At 38.8% G+C, this 17401-nt stretch overlaps 5 protein-coding genes across 7 annotated transcripts in view; all 5 read left to right on the forward strand.

The window, feature by feature from the left end:
• Positions 1 to 17401, forward strand: part of LOC124264775 (leucine-rich repeat, immunoglobulin-like domain and transmembrane domain-containing protein 3) — a 180144-nt gene that overhangs the window by 72410 nt on the left and 90333 nt on the right. The window lies entirely within an intron of this gene.
• Positions 1 to 17401, forward strand: part of LOC124264774 (Down syndrome cell adhesion molecule-like protein 1 homolog) — a 137993-nt gene that overhangs the window by 60386 nt on the left and 60206 nt on the right. The gene's annotated exons all lie outside the window — the stretch shown is intronic.
• The window catches only part of LOC124264773 (hemicentin-2-like), a 255580-nt gene that overhangs the window by 36688 nt on the left and 201491 nt on the right, over positions 1 to 17401 (forward strand). The gene's annotated exons all lie outside the window — the stretch shown is intronic.
• Positions 6860 to 8952, forward strand: LOC124264780. Its single transcript, XM_046699576.1, has 4 exons — positions 6860 to 7130; positions 7978 to 8125; positions 8685 to 8731; positions 8938 to 8952. The coding sequence occupies exons 1-3, from the start codon at positions 6891 to 6893 to the stop codon at positions 8729 to 8731; spliced, it is 435 nt and encodes a 144-aa protein (XP_046555532.1). The 5' UTR covers positions 6860 to 6890; the 3' UTR covers positions 8938 to 8952.
• LOC124264776 overlaps positions 11746 to 17401 on the forward strand; it is a 32624-nt gene continuing 26968 nt past the window's right edge. For all 3 annotated transcript variants that reach the window (XM_046699569.1, XM_046699567.1, XM_046699568.1), the window contains exons 1-2: positions 11746 to 12093; positions 15575 to 15919. In XM_046699569.1, coding sequence (XP_046555525.1) covers positions 12015 to 12093; positions 15575 to 15919 — 424 coding nt within the window. In that variant the 5' untranslated portion in view covers positions 11746 to 12014. The remainder of the gene's footprint in view (positions 12094 to 15574; positions 15920 to 17401) is intronic.

Below are 17401 nucleotides of genomic sequence, written 5' to 3' on the forward strand. Positions count from 1 at the left end.
CACATCTGACATGGAAAGCGTACTCAGTAAAGTAGAAGTCCACCAGGGTAATCTATCTGAAGAGCAGTTAGCAGCAGGACTTAGGGTTATCAAAGATCACATTGATGTCTTTTCTCATGGAGACTTAGACCTGGGTCATTCATCTGCTGTTCAACATAGAATAGAATTAATGGACAACACTCCCTTTAAACAGCGCTACCGTAGGATTCCCCCATCGTTATTCGAGGAAGTAAGAGAACATCTGAAACAGTTACTGGCATGTGGAGTCATTCGAAAGTCCCACAGCCCCTGGGCATCGAATATTGTTCTATGTCGGAAGAAAAATGGAAAACTTAGGATTTGTGTAGACTTTAGACAGCTCAATCAAGCCACGATTAAAGACAGCTTTGCTCTACCTAGAATAGATGAAGTACTTGATTGTTTGGCTGGAAGTTCTTACTATTCTAAGTTGGACATGAAATCGGGATATCACCAGGTCGAGATTGCAGAAGAGCACAAGGAACGCACCGCATTTACTGTAGGTCCGCTTGGATTTTTTGAGTACAATAGGCTTCCGTTTGGGCTCTGCAATAGTCCTGCAACATTTCAGCGATTGATGCAAGATTGTCTAGGAGACTTACATCTGTCTATTTGTGTAATCTACATAGATGACTTGATCATTTTTGCTGATAGTTATGAGGAGCATCTCCGTAGACTGACCAAAGTACTGCAGCAATTGAGAGAATGCAATCTAAAACTAGCCCCAGACAAGTGTGAGTTCTTTAAGCAAAAATGTACTTACATTGGACATGTCATATCCAAGAATGGTGTCGAACCAGATCCGTCCAAAGTTGAAACCATTAGAAATTGGCCAAGACCATCCAACCCAGAGGAAGTCAGAAAATTTCTAGGTTTCGCAGGGTATTAAAGGAAGTTTGTTCACAACTTTTCACAGATATCCAAACCACTGTCTGTTGTAATGCCGAAACCAACTGACAAGAAAGGTAAATCAAAAGTGGATTGAATTTGGGGAGATGCTCAAGAACAAGCATTCATGGAACTTAAGGATAGACTCTCATCACCACCAGTATTGGGATTTTGTGATTATTCACTTCCATTCGAACTGCATACAGATGCAAGTCAAAGTGGGTTGGGTGCTGTTCTGTATCAAACACAAGATGGACACAAGAGAGTTATATCTTATGCCAGTAGAGGATTATCAAAGCCAGAAAAAAACTACTCAGCCCATAAGTTAGAGTTTCTTGCTTTGAAATGGTCAATCACTGAGAAGTTTCATGAGTACTTATATCAAAATGAATTCACCGTATTTACAGACAATAATCCTTTGACCTACATTCTAACCACAGCAAAGCTTGATGCAACGGGCCATAGATGGTTGGCTGCATTATCAGCTTACAATTTTGACATTAGGTACCGGCCTGGAAAGTCCAATGTGGATGCAGATGTGTTATCTAGGATTCCAGGATATACAACAGAGGCAAGTGAAAAGATTTCCTCAGAATCTATAAGGGCCATTTGTCAGTCTGTGTCAGCATTTAACTATGTTGAGTGTTTGAGCATGTCACCTGATTCGGTACTTGATAATGAGGCTGGTCAAGATCTGAAGGAAATGAATCCAAGGGACTCGAGAAAAGAACAATTCCGGGATCAGACTTTGGCCGAAGTCATCAAGTGGATCAGATTGGCACAAGCGCCAATGAAAGGTCGGGTCACAGGTGAACTTAACTCTTATTTACGAACATTTGAGAATCTGAAACTACGTCAAGGTGTTCTTTACAGAATTACGGAAAGTTCTGAAGGCATTAATGAACAGTTAGTTATTCCCTCTCATTTACGGAAACAGGTTCTACAAAATTTACACAATGATATGGGACACTTGGGCAGAGACAGAACATTGTCTTTAATTAGAGAAAGATTCTTTTGGCCGGGAATGGCAGGAGAGACAGAGACTTGGATTAAGAGATGTACACGCTGTTTGCGCAGGAAATCAAGAACAAGTTCTAAAGCACCATTAGTGAGTGTACAAACATCATATCCATTAGAACTGGTTGCCATGGATTTCTTGACATTGGAACCTTCCAAAAATAACTTCCAATACATCTTGGTGATTACAGATCATTTTACCAAGTACTCATTAGCTGTTCCTACCAAGAATATGACTGCTCGTACGACTGCTGAAGCATTTCTGAACAACTTTGTATATCAGTTTGGTTATCCCGCTAGAATTCATTCAGATCAGGGTGCTAATTTTGAGGGACGCCTAATTCAAGAACTGTGTGCAATTACAGGTATAAAGAAATCAAGAACAACGCCTTATCACCCCATGGGTAATGGACAATGTGAAAGATTTAATCGCACCCTTCTCAGCATGTTAGGTACCTTAGAGCCAGATCAGAAAACAGACTGGAAAGTACACGTCGCACCTTTGGTCCATGCTTACAATTGTACACGTCATAAGACGACTGGGTTTTCACCATTCTATTTGATGTACGGTCGCCATCCCAGACTACCAATTGATTTGGCGTTTGGTATTGAAAGAAACTCAAAGAAACCACAACAGTCTTATACCAAAGCTCTAAAGGAACGGTTGCAGCAATCATATGATCTTGCAGCAAAACTTTCCAGGAAAGCCAAGCAAAGGCAAAAACAAAGTTATGATCAGCGGGCACGAGGAGCAAGCGTCAGAGTAGGCGACAGAGTGTTGGTACGAAAGCTCGCATTTGAAGGCAAACATAAACTTGCTGATAAATGGGAAAATGAAGCATATGTTGTTGAAGAACATCCAAATTTAGATATTCCAGTGTATGTAGTCACTCCAGAAGCAGCAGAAGGAAAGTCTAAAACTATTCACAGAAATCATCTTCTTCCTATTAGCAGTGTTGACATTGATCAGAAGCAGCGTCCAACACCTAAGCCAAGGAATGTGTTAAAGAACCAGGTTACTGATAATCCAACAAGTGAGTATTCTCAGCATGATGAGACATGTGTTTTGAAAGTAACAGATGCCATAGAACAGTCAGGTGCCTCAATTCCAGGAACTTCAACTGAGACTGACGAAGTGGTAGTATCAAAACATAAGGACAATGATGATGAATCGAGTGATTCTATGTCAGGTAGTGAAGATTCTGATGAATCTATCGAATCAGAAACTGTGACATTATCTCCAGAAAATGCTCAAGAAAATACTACAGAGTTGGATGAAAACAGTGCTACTGTGTCAACTGAAGTACAGAATCACACTTGCGATAACGAACCATGTTGTTCCGGACGACAGAGACGCAAACCTGCATGGCATACCAGTGGCGATTTTGTGATGGCACATGCAGTGCGTCCGCCAGAGTGGCTCGAAAAGGCAAGATTCTTGGAAAATTTGGCAACGAGTGGAACTTTTGAACATCTCCCTCCTAAAGTATCTGATGTACTGCTGTCAGTCATTCAAGGTCATGGTTGATGGCGGGGACGCCAATTCTTTGTGGGGGGTAGTGTGTAGCAGTGATGAAATTTCAGGGTTTGATCCACTGGCATTTCATATGGTTGATTTAAAGTTAAAATGTATGAATTTCCCAGTTGTAATTTTAGCAATGTCATTATGTTGCGGTTGAGGTCATTTTAATAGGTCATAAAATGCAAATAAAAATGATAAAATAATAGTTCATAAAAAAAAGGTTTTAGGTGGTAGTATTTTATAGGTTAGTTAGTTCATTTGTGGTGAAAGAGTTCATCAATTGTATTGATGACAAAGGCAGCATTTCAAGAGAAATGCAGTTGTTTTGAGATCACTGTATATATTTAGCTCTGGGCAAGGTCAAGGTTGTCAGTCAAGGCTCATAGTTCAAGGTTGTGTCATGTCAGGTCATGACACTAGGAATTGTTTATCATGTGATGAGTTATGCTGATTTCTGATTGGTTGATTGACAAACAATTGGCTCTACATGTTACACCTGAGCAATTAACCTTCACTTCACATTGGGACACAGGGATTGACAGGTGAGCCTTTTTGTTTTGGCATGGTATTTTTACAGTGCTGGTTAGTACAAGTAAAATAGGTGTTATAATCCAATTCATAATAAAGCTTATTTTATCTTTAACCATAATTGTATTGTAATATCTTGTAGTTAATATAAATTAAAAGTAATAATTCTATGATAGTTTAATAAGCATTTTAAACATTATCTTTACAAAGTTAGTTACTTGCCAAATTAAATTATTACACGTCATAATTTAATTCATAACACATTATAATTTCCCCATGTGTGATTTGTGACTGACTGAATGAATTGTTGTACTGTTTGTGTACTACAGACGGTAATGTGTATGCCATGTGGTCTTGGGAGGGCGCCGCCATGCGCTTGATAAGCTGCATACCATATATATGTAAGTGACTGCTTGTGTATCAATGATTTGGCTACATGGTATTAGGATGTGTCATTCCTGGTTTTATTCTTTGTATGTAACGTGCAATATTTTAAATGGGCATTTGTATTAGAACTCAATGCAGTGTAATGAAATGAAATCTATTGCCATTTAAATCTGGTGTATTGAATTCAATGTACTGAACATGACTTCTGTTATTTCAACATGGTGTAATGATTGATATTTTAAGTATGTCGTGAATTAAGATGTGATGTGTTGAATGTCATGTTATTGTGAATTATATTACTGCCTAAATGTTCCAGGGCACTAAATTATCAGTACACATGCTGGATCATCAGAACGAACTTGCAACACTCAAAATAAAAGATTGAACCCCAGACAGCCATCTTCGTCGTCATTTCGCTTCGGCGAAAAGCAGTATTACATATACAGTAAGCATAGTACCTGCAGGTGAGTGGCCGATTTTTAATAACTCATTTTCTGCTGTTAAGAGGCATTGGTGAATAGTTGTATGGATAGGTTTAACGATGGGAGGATGAATGGATGAGCGGATTGGTTTATGGGTTGATGGGTTGATGTTGAACATTTTTTATGGATAACAACTTCTTTATTTCGTGAGTGCGACGTTTAGATACAGATTCTTGTACCGTTGTCAAGCAGGACTGCTCTCTGGATCTCTGACAGCGACATATATACAGGAATCTGTATCGAAACGTTGCACTCATGAAATAAAGAAGTTGCTATCCATAAAAATTGTTCTATATTGTACGTCTCTAGTTCGAAAATGCCACTCAAACAAGTTATTGGTTGTTGGATGGTTGATATATATGTAGTCCATGGCGAACGCTTTGACGAACGCTTCATCAGATGTTCCTCATTCATCAAGCTCGCCTTTATATATGTGCACATATAAATTTCAACCTGTTTCTTTCTACTGGTCTTCTTAGACCTATACAATTGCTTTTTACCTTATGAGCTAAACTTCATAGCCTATGAGAGCGTGCTTTAGTCTTCTGTAATTTCCCAAATGACAACACCATGGTTGAACGTCGATTGGTAACAGGCTAGGACGGCGAGGAAAAGAGCACTATTCTTTCAACAGTCAGGAAGTCAATAACCTGAAGCATTTAAAGATCGAAGCTTTCATAAAGTGAACGGCAATTTAGGCAAAGGTATGTTTTACAAATCAGTTCAAGTGAGTCAATGTATCCAATATGTTGAAAAGGTAAGGTCTAAATCTGGCATTCACTTTTTTAAACACCTAAACCATATATTGACTGAAAAATCAGATCTGATGATAAACTTAAAACAATATCAAAATCAGCAATTACTGAACACCATAAATTCCAATTCAGATTGTTGGGAGGATTACACTTCTACATACATTATAACTGCTTGAGAACTTTTCTCTCGAACACGAATTATTGTGATTGTTTATGACAATATTGATCCTTAACACAACTGACCAATAAAAGTTGAGTTTGCAAAATAATTGAATGCTTGAAAAATAATCGAACTTGCAAACTAGTAACATAATAACAATTATACGATGTTATTTCTATGAAAACACTAGTACAATCAATAATTTAGAATCTTGAATGACACATCAGCGTAATACTGTGACATCACAGATCTTAAGGACAGAGACATAGCTTTAAAAAAAACAGACATTGAGTTTTGTCTGTGACAACGAAATATCTATATGACAGTTAGAAATTCTGTCAACGCAAAATAATGACATTGCTTTTAAGGATCGAACTGAGAAAGTTACTCGGTAAGAAGAACGTGTGGTGAAATAGACAAATGAAATTATATAAACAGTTAAATCGGTAATCTACTGTCATAACATATAAAAAGCTCGCTTCCAAGCTGCGCGAACTTATTTCACTGCGCATGTGCTATAAGCGCAGCCCAGCTGTTGAAACCACTTTTCCACCAAGCGCTGGGGGAAAATTAGTGAATCGTTTGAACTCCGATTTCGTGCGGTTTTTTTCATCGCGTTAATTTTCAACTTTATAAGTTGAATTTGCATTTTTGATGATTTGTTTCGGTAAGTCCATAACAAAAGGTATCAGAATCTGCAAAGTTGTGTTTTACGTTGCTTGTGACCTTTAACTGTTGCTTTCTAGTTCAGGACTGGGGCAGCCTACTGATTAAAACGTTCGCTCGTCACGCCGAACGTCTGGGCTGGATTCCCTACATGAATGCAATATGGGAAGTTAATTTTAGGTTTCTCCTGCTATGATATTGCTGAAATATTGTTAAAAGCGTAAAACCATACTCACTCACTGCGAGTTGTTTTAGTCACGATAAGGCTGTATTACAGTCGACATAGAGACAAATGCATAAACCCTGTCATAAAAACAGCCCCAGTTCACAACTATATTTGTTTGATGATTGATCATTACTTCCATTTTTATGGCACTTGAACATTCCAACATGAAAACGTTCGTATTAATTTGTTGTAAGGACCACCTCAGATACCTTCACAGTTTAGAGCTCTGGGCAGTGCAACAATGTCGTCGGTGTGGTGGTCGTGGCTGCCTGGGTTCAATGGTGGACACCCTCAGACGTTTCTGATTGAGTATCTTCAATCTGGTACAAGAAAGTGGACTGTGTACAATTCGAATGATGATAAAGGCGAGAGGATGGTGGTGGACGTAACAGGCCTTATATCTGGAGAGATTTACACATTCCGACTACTTGCTAAAAATGACTATGGGGATATGTCTTTGCAGCATCTGAAACTGCTGGGGGTATGTGTCACTCAAGGACAACCATACATTGTTTCAAGTGTCAGTTAAATCATATTGCTAACTCATCATCCCCAGTACCAAACATTTCTTTAAAGGATTTATTTTGACTTTTTAATAGCACTATTGGGATGTCTTTTTTTTATTAAATCTGCAGTGGACTTTATTGAACAGACAGGGGTTCTAATTATTTTTAAAAAGCCACTTGCCACAGGGCAAGTGACTTCAAGAAAGTAACTTGTCCTGACTAATTTTCCACTTGCCCTGATTTTATGACATAATCATGATGATGTAGTTATGAAAGAAGAAATCAACATGGTATTTGATGTTAATGTTTACTGGACTTTTTATTGAAAAGTGATAGATAGCAAAGAAAGATAACTCTGCTTTATTATCATTGCGAAATTTAGTAGCTACATTTTGAGCAGATATGAAACTGAATCAAAGTTTTTTGCAATTTGAAACCATAAGTGGAAATTATGTAGTAGCCCACCGACAAGTAAGATACCATTATTTGATTGCCCGAAATGAAAACTGACTTGTCCGGGGCGTCGGGTGATGGGATTTTTGAACCCCTGAAACAGGTAACTGCTCTTGTTTCTGTGTAAGTACTACCAGAGTATCGCATATCTTGTTGTGTGCACCGTGTAAGAATACTGCATTCTGAGTGTAAACATGTGTGTCTGGGTTGGCAATATCAGTCTGAATAGAACTAAAAGTCAGCGTTCCACGTTTTATACGTATTTTCTGCGTGATTGGACACAAGTCTACTGGTCACTGGCACCTTTTCACCTGATACAGTGACATGCGATAAGTAATCGTCTGTTATGATGTTTATGTTATGTTGTAGATCCACAAACAAAAACTCGAAACTCCATCTACTAGTACTGGAGTAACAGCAGGAGCGGTGGTAGGCGGGATACTCATCACCTTGCTCATTGTGGGAATTGTACTCACGGTACTCTACAGAAACGGATACAGGTGCAGAAATATTAAAGGTATGTGGTTACATTTGAGTTGTATAAGGATGCAAGCTATTCAAGGTCAACCGATATAGTCTCCAATTGCTTTTCCATACTTTTGAGTGATATGCTTGAAAGAAATATCATATCATTAGGATTTCTATTTTACGATACATTTGCAATTTGTATTCACAAAACAGGATTTAGTTTCACTAACCAAAATACATGTTACATGTTGCGATTATTACGTACCTACATTCATTTTGTGTGTCATACTTCTGTATTTATCTCTTCTTTTTTTTAAATTTTATTTTCGATTGATGCGACTTGTTTCCACGAAGGGTGTGTGCTATACACTAAATACCATCCCATCTGGCTATTTTTTGTTTTCCAGGAAGTGGATCGGCAAGGATGTATATTTCAATGTTGAATACATGTATAACAATGTAACGAAATTATTAAATATGGTAAAGAGATAACAAATTCACATATTCCCTGATAAATCGTTTTAGGAACTTACAACTATAATGTTCTGCCAGGGTCCATCTTTGTAATACTGTTGCAGCAGGCATTGTTTTTAGTGTGTTTTTAACAGGAATCCCGAACCTGTGGAAATGGACAACAGAGGATATTCATCATTAGGTGTGTACTGGTGTTGGGTTGTTCATTGTGTTGATATTATCATTAGCATCATTCGTTTCAGTAGCAAAATAATTACAATCTTGTCATATGTATTTGCTTCAGATCAGAATACAAAAGTTAGGTGCAGATGTTGGTCCTTTTGAATTTGAATTTCATGGGAAAGGTTAGAGTTTATTAATGAAATATGTAATGAATATCATCTTCAGAGAATGCTGCAGGAGATACAAGTACCTATGAAGGCATGACCGAGACTACACCTGTGACATATGAGTCCATCAGTGCCCCGCCATACCAGAACACTGGGGCACATTCTCAAGGTAACCAACACAAGGAACAATCTTGCTGACTGGAATCTTGTGTCATCGCCATGGATCAACAGTGTTCGGGAATTGTTATCGGCGTAATCCTAAACATGTGCTCAGCCTCCTGTTAAAATGTAACGTGCTTTATGATACCTGTGATATTACAGTTCATATCACATCTGTGTGTGGTTACCTTTAATTTTGTACTTTTCAGGTCCCGAGCACTGACACACTTAACGAAGCACCAGCAAACATCATGATATTAGAGCCAGGTGCTGATTACGAAACACGTTTAACGTATTACATTCCTTTGCTTTGCAGTAACACATCTTCTTTGGTTTTCTCAACTTTTCATTATTTGTGTTTGCAAGATCAGTATCATTGATACATGCACATTTACTTTTAGAAACCAAAACAATCAAGTGAACGTCAAATCATTTGTATAATACTCTATTTCTATTTGTGTATTTTGTATCATGCCGTTTTAGATCTCTTCTTTGTAGAATATTTAACGTTAAATGTATCACATTGTAAGAAAAAATATTTTCACACATCCGTTTGGTGATTATGTGGAAACATGGTTCCATAAATAGAACTACCGCAATAGAAATCCGATCTTTCAATAATGCCACAACCGCTAAGGACGGGACTCCGTCGTGATTTGGAGAGGGATCAGTAGAGGTCACAGAAGCGATCTTCCTGTTCTACATGATGACAGGTGAACCCCATAGTGACGACATTCTCTGTGTGCACTGATGCAATATAATAAGACTTCAACTATTGGGAATTATCGAACAGCCTCATTCTGTTGCCATGAGACCTTAGTCTTATTGAACGCAGATGAAATGTGCTACAGATCACCCACTCATTATGGTCCCATTGAAGTGTGGAACAATCATCTTTCCAGACGCCAATTGGGAGCAAAAGGCGACGATGCCGGTCTTGTCACCTTTTTCAGACGAGTTTGTTTCCGTCACTGTTACGTGTGTCCTTTGCTATTTAAACGGATGAACACAGTTTGCAGTATAACCCTATATAAGTAGCTATACATAGCTGTCAGGATCAGACTATATGAAGGTTACTAGATTTATCAGTTGTCCAACTGCTACCAAGCAATACTGACAGACATCAGCTGGAATCACCTCTTGCATAACCAGCTTCAGAGTTGTACAGCATCTCCGACCTGTCATCTAGCGTCATGGACACGCGTTTTGTCGCTCATGTAGTATTTCTGAACACAGGTGAGTCGGTGGCCTGTGTGTGCGTATTTCACGATAAGGTCGGTGACAGGGATCCACAATATTTGCGTCTTGTATAGATCTTTACTGCAACAAAGACATAGAAGAAACAGTACTGAAGAAACGTATGAGCAAAGTAATACCAAATCTATTAAGGCTGATATAACTATTGATTTCCCATCAGGCTTCCATATTTCCACTGTTGTGATATTGTGACAGGGTGATATCTTGGAATCACACAACTAATCAACAAGATGAAATGTCCAGATGACAAGATGGTGCACTATTGTCACGACCAAATCTATACCGCGGTTGGAAGCAAGAAATATTTATGCTTCTCTTCCATCCGGAAAATGATCATGTGCACTAATCATTCATTGTAATGACACGTGATAAGGTTTTGTAAGGATATTAAACACGGGCTATGGACAACCAGCAACGAAAGCTGGGCCATTTTATAGGGGGTCATGGGGACTTCAGCTTCCGGCATGAATCCTGAATGAAGGAGACCCCTTATTCATATGCAAACAGTTGAGAAGACCAATTCCATGTGCTTTGCAACTTGAAATTGTTCTCTGATCTATGCCTTGATATTTATCTAAGTCCCATAACGGGGTGAACAATGTCTCTGGCATTGCTCCTGTGTCCAAATATACCGTCGGTTATTCCGTGTTAGTGTTTGTTAACACCTGTCACGTGCTCAAACGTATATAAATCTTTATAGCAACGGGCTCTCCTCAACATGACATGCCATGGTACAAAAAGTAAATTTTAAAAAATAGCATATAAACTTCGATATTAAACGGTTTATACTCGCAGGAGTAAGCCACTAAGCAGATAATTTGAAATCTTTCTCCTCTGAAGCTGACTGGACAGCCTGGTCTGCCGTTCTACCATTCGAATATTTAGTTGACGTGCGAACTGTTGCCATGAATGTGAATCTTGGTGACACAAATCAAGGACTCCACACAGATAACACACATTTCATGTCGTAATTCGTTAACCCAGTAATCGTTGCCAGTGTAGAATAGTAAGTAAAGGATTCGCTTCTGTTCTGGGATACAATGTTTGATGGCCGTTTCCAACCACTTTTTAAAAAAACAGCTTAAAATTAAATTGCTTGTGTGCAATATACCTTTGTTTGTTCTTTCAACGTATACTGTAAGCTTATGTGTATATTCCGTTAACATCTGATTCATTTAAGCAATCTAGTATTGCCTCACTACTTCGTAATTAATATCAGGCTACCTGCAACTAACTTTTTTTAATATACCAGCGGTACTACCTGACAGGTCTGCAGGTCGTTTGTGACACTTAACAAAGCCAATCAGATCGCATACATAAGAGAAATCATAAGATCCCCTTAGGTCATTGAAGATGCTGTCATTTCGATCTTTTACGGGAGCATCAAGGTTGTACAACACTAAATCAGAATCACACGCTTCCTGAGCGAGTAGCGTGCGTAAACATTTGTGTTTGTATTGTGGTTTAAAGGCCAGACTGTACCCTTGTGAACATGGAATGACTGTTGACAGCTGGATGAATTTAAGAAAAATATAAGGTTACTAAAGAGGTCTATGGGATAACATTTAGTGTTGTGTAACCTCAACACATAACAGTGTTCTTATAACAATTTGAATTATGTCCCTTTAGTATGGCGTGATCTTTCTGATAAGCCACATCGGCCCTGGAAGGTTGTGTGAGTTGTTTAGATACGTATAAAGAGTCCATTTCCTGTATATAATGGATAAGAGATGTACATACCTGGCTGCAGTGACTGTCATGCTGGCCGCTGTGTGTTTAAAAGGCTCCGTTTGTCAAGGTAAGTCCGTAAACAGTTTGGTATGCCCTGCTAACACTGACTAACCTTTAAGCGGTCGACGTGTAATATCATGAACGGGGTTAGTTTGGCAAAAGTACTTATAGTCGAGATGCTCAAATCGTGGCACATGTGCATTTAACGGCTTACTGTGGCGCTGGTAATAACTGGCTTCGACTGATGGCTTGATCTCACTGCACAGATCTCTTTCATGTCCAGGGTTAGTTGTGTTTGAGAAAGTAACATTCAACTCTATCCCTGGCCCGTGGATCCCCTTTCCGATCAAATGCCCGTTTACTATCCCCACGGTCCTGCACCAGTACTTGCCAGCCAAACACACCTGAAGGATCCTGATAAACATCCTGTTAATATCCCTACGGTTAGTGGCACATCCTAACGACACGTATGGCTCGTTGTGAGGTAGGATATAGGTCTAATAATGAATGCATTCCGAGCAATCTGTTATAACTCAGTACATTGTTCCAACGTTTAGAGCTTCCTTGATAACGTGTTGATTGAACATGCGCCGAAAGGAAACCATACAGCTGCTGATGACTTTGTAAGTGAGCACTTATCGTGACAGCGTTTTTTGTCCCATGGTGCGATGTTCGTTACGTAGTCAAGCTCATCTTTAAGCTGACAAAATCAGTGATCCAGATTAAACATCCGGATGTCTCTATGGTATTTGGTTATGTCGCATGGCTGACTGACTGACTGAGTTTGGTTTTACGCCGCTTTTAGCAATATTCCAGCAACATCACGGCGGGGGACACCAGAAATGGGCTTCACACATTGTACCCATGTGTGGATTCGAACCCGGGTCTTCGGCGTGACGAGCCAACGCTTTAACCACTAGGCTACCCCACCGCCCCTATGTTGCATGGAAGTAAGGGGGTGAGTTTAATCTTACTTTTAGATTTGACAAAAAGGGCATTCCTCTTCTGTCCCAACTATGCAGTTGAATAAAACTATATAAATACCGGAACATCATGAACACAGAATCATTTTATTATTTTGGATTCCGAAGGGAAGTTTCAGTTTTGTGATATCAGGCGCCCTCTGAAAATTAGGTTAGTATATATAGCTATATACGCCGAGTATATGGATCGCAACTTTTTGTTTATTGTATATCACAACGTTTCTGGGCTACTTCTTGCCCCTTCTTCAGGTGATTTAAGACAGATGTAGAAAACAAACTATATACACCAGATTTACAGGAAGCTAGATATGTATATACAATCAATCACAAAGGGCCGATCAAAAGCAGTTATAAAAACAATGGTAACTGAGATAAGGTAAAGCCAGTTGACACAAACAATGAGAATATAGAGATGTGGATACATCAGAGTGATATACAGCTAATGAAGTGACAATTAGATTTACAGGAAGCCAGAGATGTACATGTTTATACGATCATATTAATGAGGCCAGATGAAAAGAAGTTATAAATACAATGATAATGAGATAAGATAAAGCCAGTTGACACAAAGAATGAGTATAAGGAGATGTGAACACAGCAGTGTGATATACAGCTAATTAAGTGACAATAGAGGTGGGTGTGGTTCGACTTTAGAGATGTTCCAGGCACTAGGGAGGTATATGCCTTGATCTTTATTAATCTCTGGGGTTAATCTCCATCGCCAATCAGGATCAACATACTCGTCTTGTATATTCACCAACTTCTAAATGCCTCTCATGAATCTTATATATAACTATATGTTTAGACCACGTAATTTCGTTTTGTACAGAAATGTTTAAAGTCTATTATCGACTTGTTAGTATCTTATCTTATCTTATTTATTATCGACTTATTAGTATCTTATCTTATCTTATTTATTATCGACTTATGAGTCTCTTAACCTATTTATTACCGTCTTAATAGTCTCTTATCTTATTTATGACCATCTTAATAGTTTCTTATCTTACTTCATATCCAGGGCAGTGTTGTATACAACAGGGATGGATCCCCACACCACCCTGTGAATCACATGCTTGATAACGGTGCTAGAATCGACAATGAAAGGTCGCTCTTCATTGTAAATAAAGAAGGAGTTAGTACATATATCTCACCCATTCTAACGCACCCTGGATACACCCATTTGTTGTCGTAAAGTGCCTTGGCAGATCAATACACGTACGTATTACTGTCCCTGTACGTGGATATTAACGGATTCATTCGTCGAATTAGGCAACTGCCTGAAATTGTGCTATGTTACTTCATATAACAGTACGGCTGTGATCATTTATTATAGTTGTAGTTTATTTTTTCCTTGTGTTGTAGCATTGAACAGAACCATTCTACTTCATTTATTTTGCCGTTTAAAAGTTCTCCGATGCGAGACAGATCACAAGCCGTTTGAAATGCCTACATATGTTATACATTTTACACACGGCCTGAAATCCGTCCACCTTTTTAACGGGTTCTCTTTTTAAGAAGTTCCAAGGTGCTTAAAACATCACTTTATACATGTTAGCCTATCACTTATATGGAATAAATGTCCACTGACTTCCTTTTTTCACATGACGTGATTGAAAGGCAGTGTAAATAGTGGTAACGAAATCGGTCGAGATTTCTTGAACACCATCGGGTTATGCATGACGGAAACCATGCACAGATGTGCATGTACATCTTACTATACAACGTGGTATGATATTTGGTGAATGTTGTTTATTGTAATAGTTCATGTGTTGCATTGGCTGCTAGTAGGAGATCGGACGAACGAGTGATGTGTTACATTAAATATGATCACTTCTAGCTGTCGTCGGCTCGATGGGGCTGGCCTACTGGCTCAGCAGGCCCAAGCACGAATTCCACATGGATACAATACGTGAAGCCCATTTTGGCTTCCTCCATCGTGATATTGCTGGAATATTGCTAGAAGTGGAGTAAAGGCTCACTCACCCAGTGAATCCTGAATCCAGGTTAGAAATGGTCGTCAGCAAGCCTTTGCTTGCCGTAAGAGGCTACGGGATCTTGCTGACACGAGACACCGTGTGGCAGCTGTTGCAGAAAAACTAGGACAACTGGAAGGTGGTCATCCATAGATTTACAAAAAATGTATATTTATGACAACGTATCCAGCCTCATACGACAATATCTTGATCTTCCATCACAACTCAAAGCCTGGCAGCGCTTCAAAATAAATTAAGTAACAGAGGCAGGCCAAAGAGATGGAGTAACCAGCAAAGTAGAATGATAGATAGGGCGGAAGCTGGTGTGTTTCAGGTGTTTCGTGAAGATGGAAACTATTTAGACAGTGTTTCCCCTCAGACATAGAAAAAGGAGTGTTCAATCCATTTCTTCATTGTTATTATTCTGCCTTTCCCCTGTGCACTTTCACACAAAACGACAATCACGTAACTTAGCACATTTTTGCGCCAAATATATTGCAGTCAATATTCAGGATAAAATATATTGATGAAAAAGAGGTAGAATTATCATCACCCCTACTCTTCATCGGGTATCTGCTCGTCATTGTTTCAGTGTACAGCTGGAGTGTTCCTGTCCCACTCAACATCAGTGTGTGTGGTAACAGCCTGAGTAACCCACTGACCTTGGATTGGACTTACACTCCCACAACTCCAGATCCATTGATTATAGAATGGTCAAAACAAGGAACGAACAGAATAGTCTATAACATTGCAACATATTTTGGTGGTACATTCATACCAAGTGCTGTATACACTGGAAGAGTCACAAGAACAGGAAGTACAGCAGAGATTGCAATACAAGGTCCACTGACAGCTGCAGATGCAGGAATATATCAGGTTTCTGTGACAGACAGTGGTGGACACAATTTACCTGGTTTTGCAAATGTGATCTTTCCAGGTAAGTAAGTATTGAATTACAAACACTGTTTGGAGTGTATTCATCATGAGACTAGACTTGAAGTAGAAATGTAGGGTATACTTCCGTCTATTCTAATTATTCTGGCAACTATCTGGGATTACTAGGTGCAAGATTCCAAAGCATAATAGTTAAGATATTGTCGAACACCCTGTCAGTGGATGCCGTTCCTTGGCACAAACAGCATATTTTAAACGACATGATGGCTGACGAGTGTATTCCAAAGTCCTCTGCAAGTCCTCATGTACGAAAACCATGGTTTACCAATGATTGCAAACAGGCTAGGAAGGCACGGAAGAAATCCGAGCACTATTTCCGTCGCCATCCTATGGTCCACAATTTGGACAAATATAAAATTTTAAACGCCAAAGCACGACGTACTTTCAAGCAAAGTAAACGCCTATCTTGGCGAAACTATATATCAAAAATTTATTCTCGCACACCTTTATCCAAGGTGTGGAATATGATCCAGAACATCAAGGGTAAGGGCTCTAAGTCTAGCATTCACCATCTGAAAGATGGGAACGAATTACTTACTAATAAATCTGATATTGCTAATAAACTTAGACGTTGGCCAAACATTCTTCCTCATCTAATTATGTACCTGAATTCCAAAAATATCAAAAACTGCAAGAAAAGAAATCCCTTAATTTCAATTCAGACAATGGGGAAGACTACAATGAAACCTTTTCGATACATGAGCTACATACTGCTCTTGATCAGGCTCATGATACTGCTTCAGGGGCTGATAACATACATTATCAACTCCTGAAGCACTTACCTCAATCATGTTTAGAGACGCTCTTACACATTTTTGATGACATTTGGACATCTGGAAATTTTGCTTCGTCGTGGCGGGATGCTATTATTGTTCCCATACCTAAACCTGGACGTGATCATTCTGATCCCTCCAATTATAGACCAATTTCAATAACGAGCTGCGTTTGCAAGACCATGGAACGCATGATAAATAATCGAATTGTTTGGTACCTGGAAACCAATAACTTAATAACAGATATACAATGTGGTTTCCGTAAAAACAGAAGTACTATCGATCATTTAGTGCGTTTAGAATCTTTTGTTAAGAATGCCGTAATTAATAAACAACATGCAGTGTCGATCTTCTTCGATTTAGAAAAAGCATACAACACGACATGGAAACATGGGATTTTAAAAGATTTTCATGACTTTGGATTGCCTCAATTTATATCCAACTTTTTAAATGACAGGCAATTTCAAGTCCGAGTGGGTTCAACCCTGTCTGACCATTACAATCAGGATCAGGGTGTCCCGCAAGGCAGTATTTTGTCTGTCACATTGTTTAGTATCAAGATAAACAGTTTATCAAAGGTTTTAAACAATTCAATTAATGGATCACTTTTTGTGGATGATTTTAATATTTCTTGTCGTTGTAAAAATATGCATACTATTGAACGGCAATTGCAGTTGTGTTTTAATAAAATA

This window comes from Haliotis rubra, unplaced genomic scaffold, assembly GCF_003918875.1.
Source record: "Haliotis rubra isolate DU_JTF1 unplaced genomic scaffold, ASM391887v1 Scf941, whole genome shotgun sequence".
NCBI lineage: Eukaryota > Metazoa > Mollusca > Gastropoda > Lepetellida > Haliotidae > Haliotis > Haliotis rubra.

Coding starts and splice junctions, on each gene's coding strand:
- LOC124264780 (XM_046699576.1), top strand. CDS start 6,891: ATGTCGTCGGTGTGGTGGTCGTGGCTGCCTGGGTTCAATGGTGGACAC. Junction 7,131..7,977: donor AGCATCTGAAACTGCTGGGG/GTATGTGTCACT, acceptor GTTATGTTGTAG/ATCCACAAACAAAAACTCGA. Junction 8,126..8,684: donor CAGGTGCAGAAATATTAAAG/GTATGTGGTTAC, acceptor TGTTTTTAACAG/GAATCCCGAACCTGTGGAAA.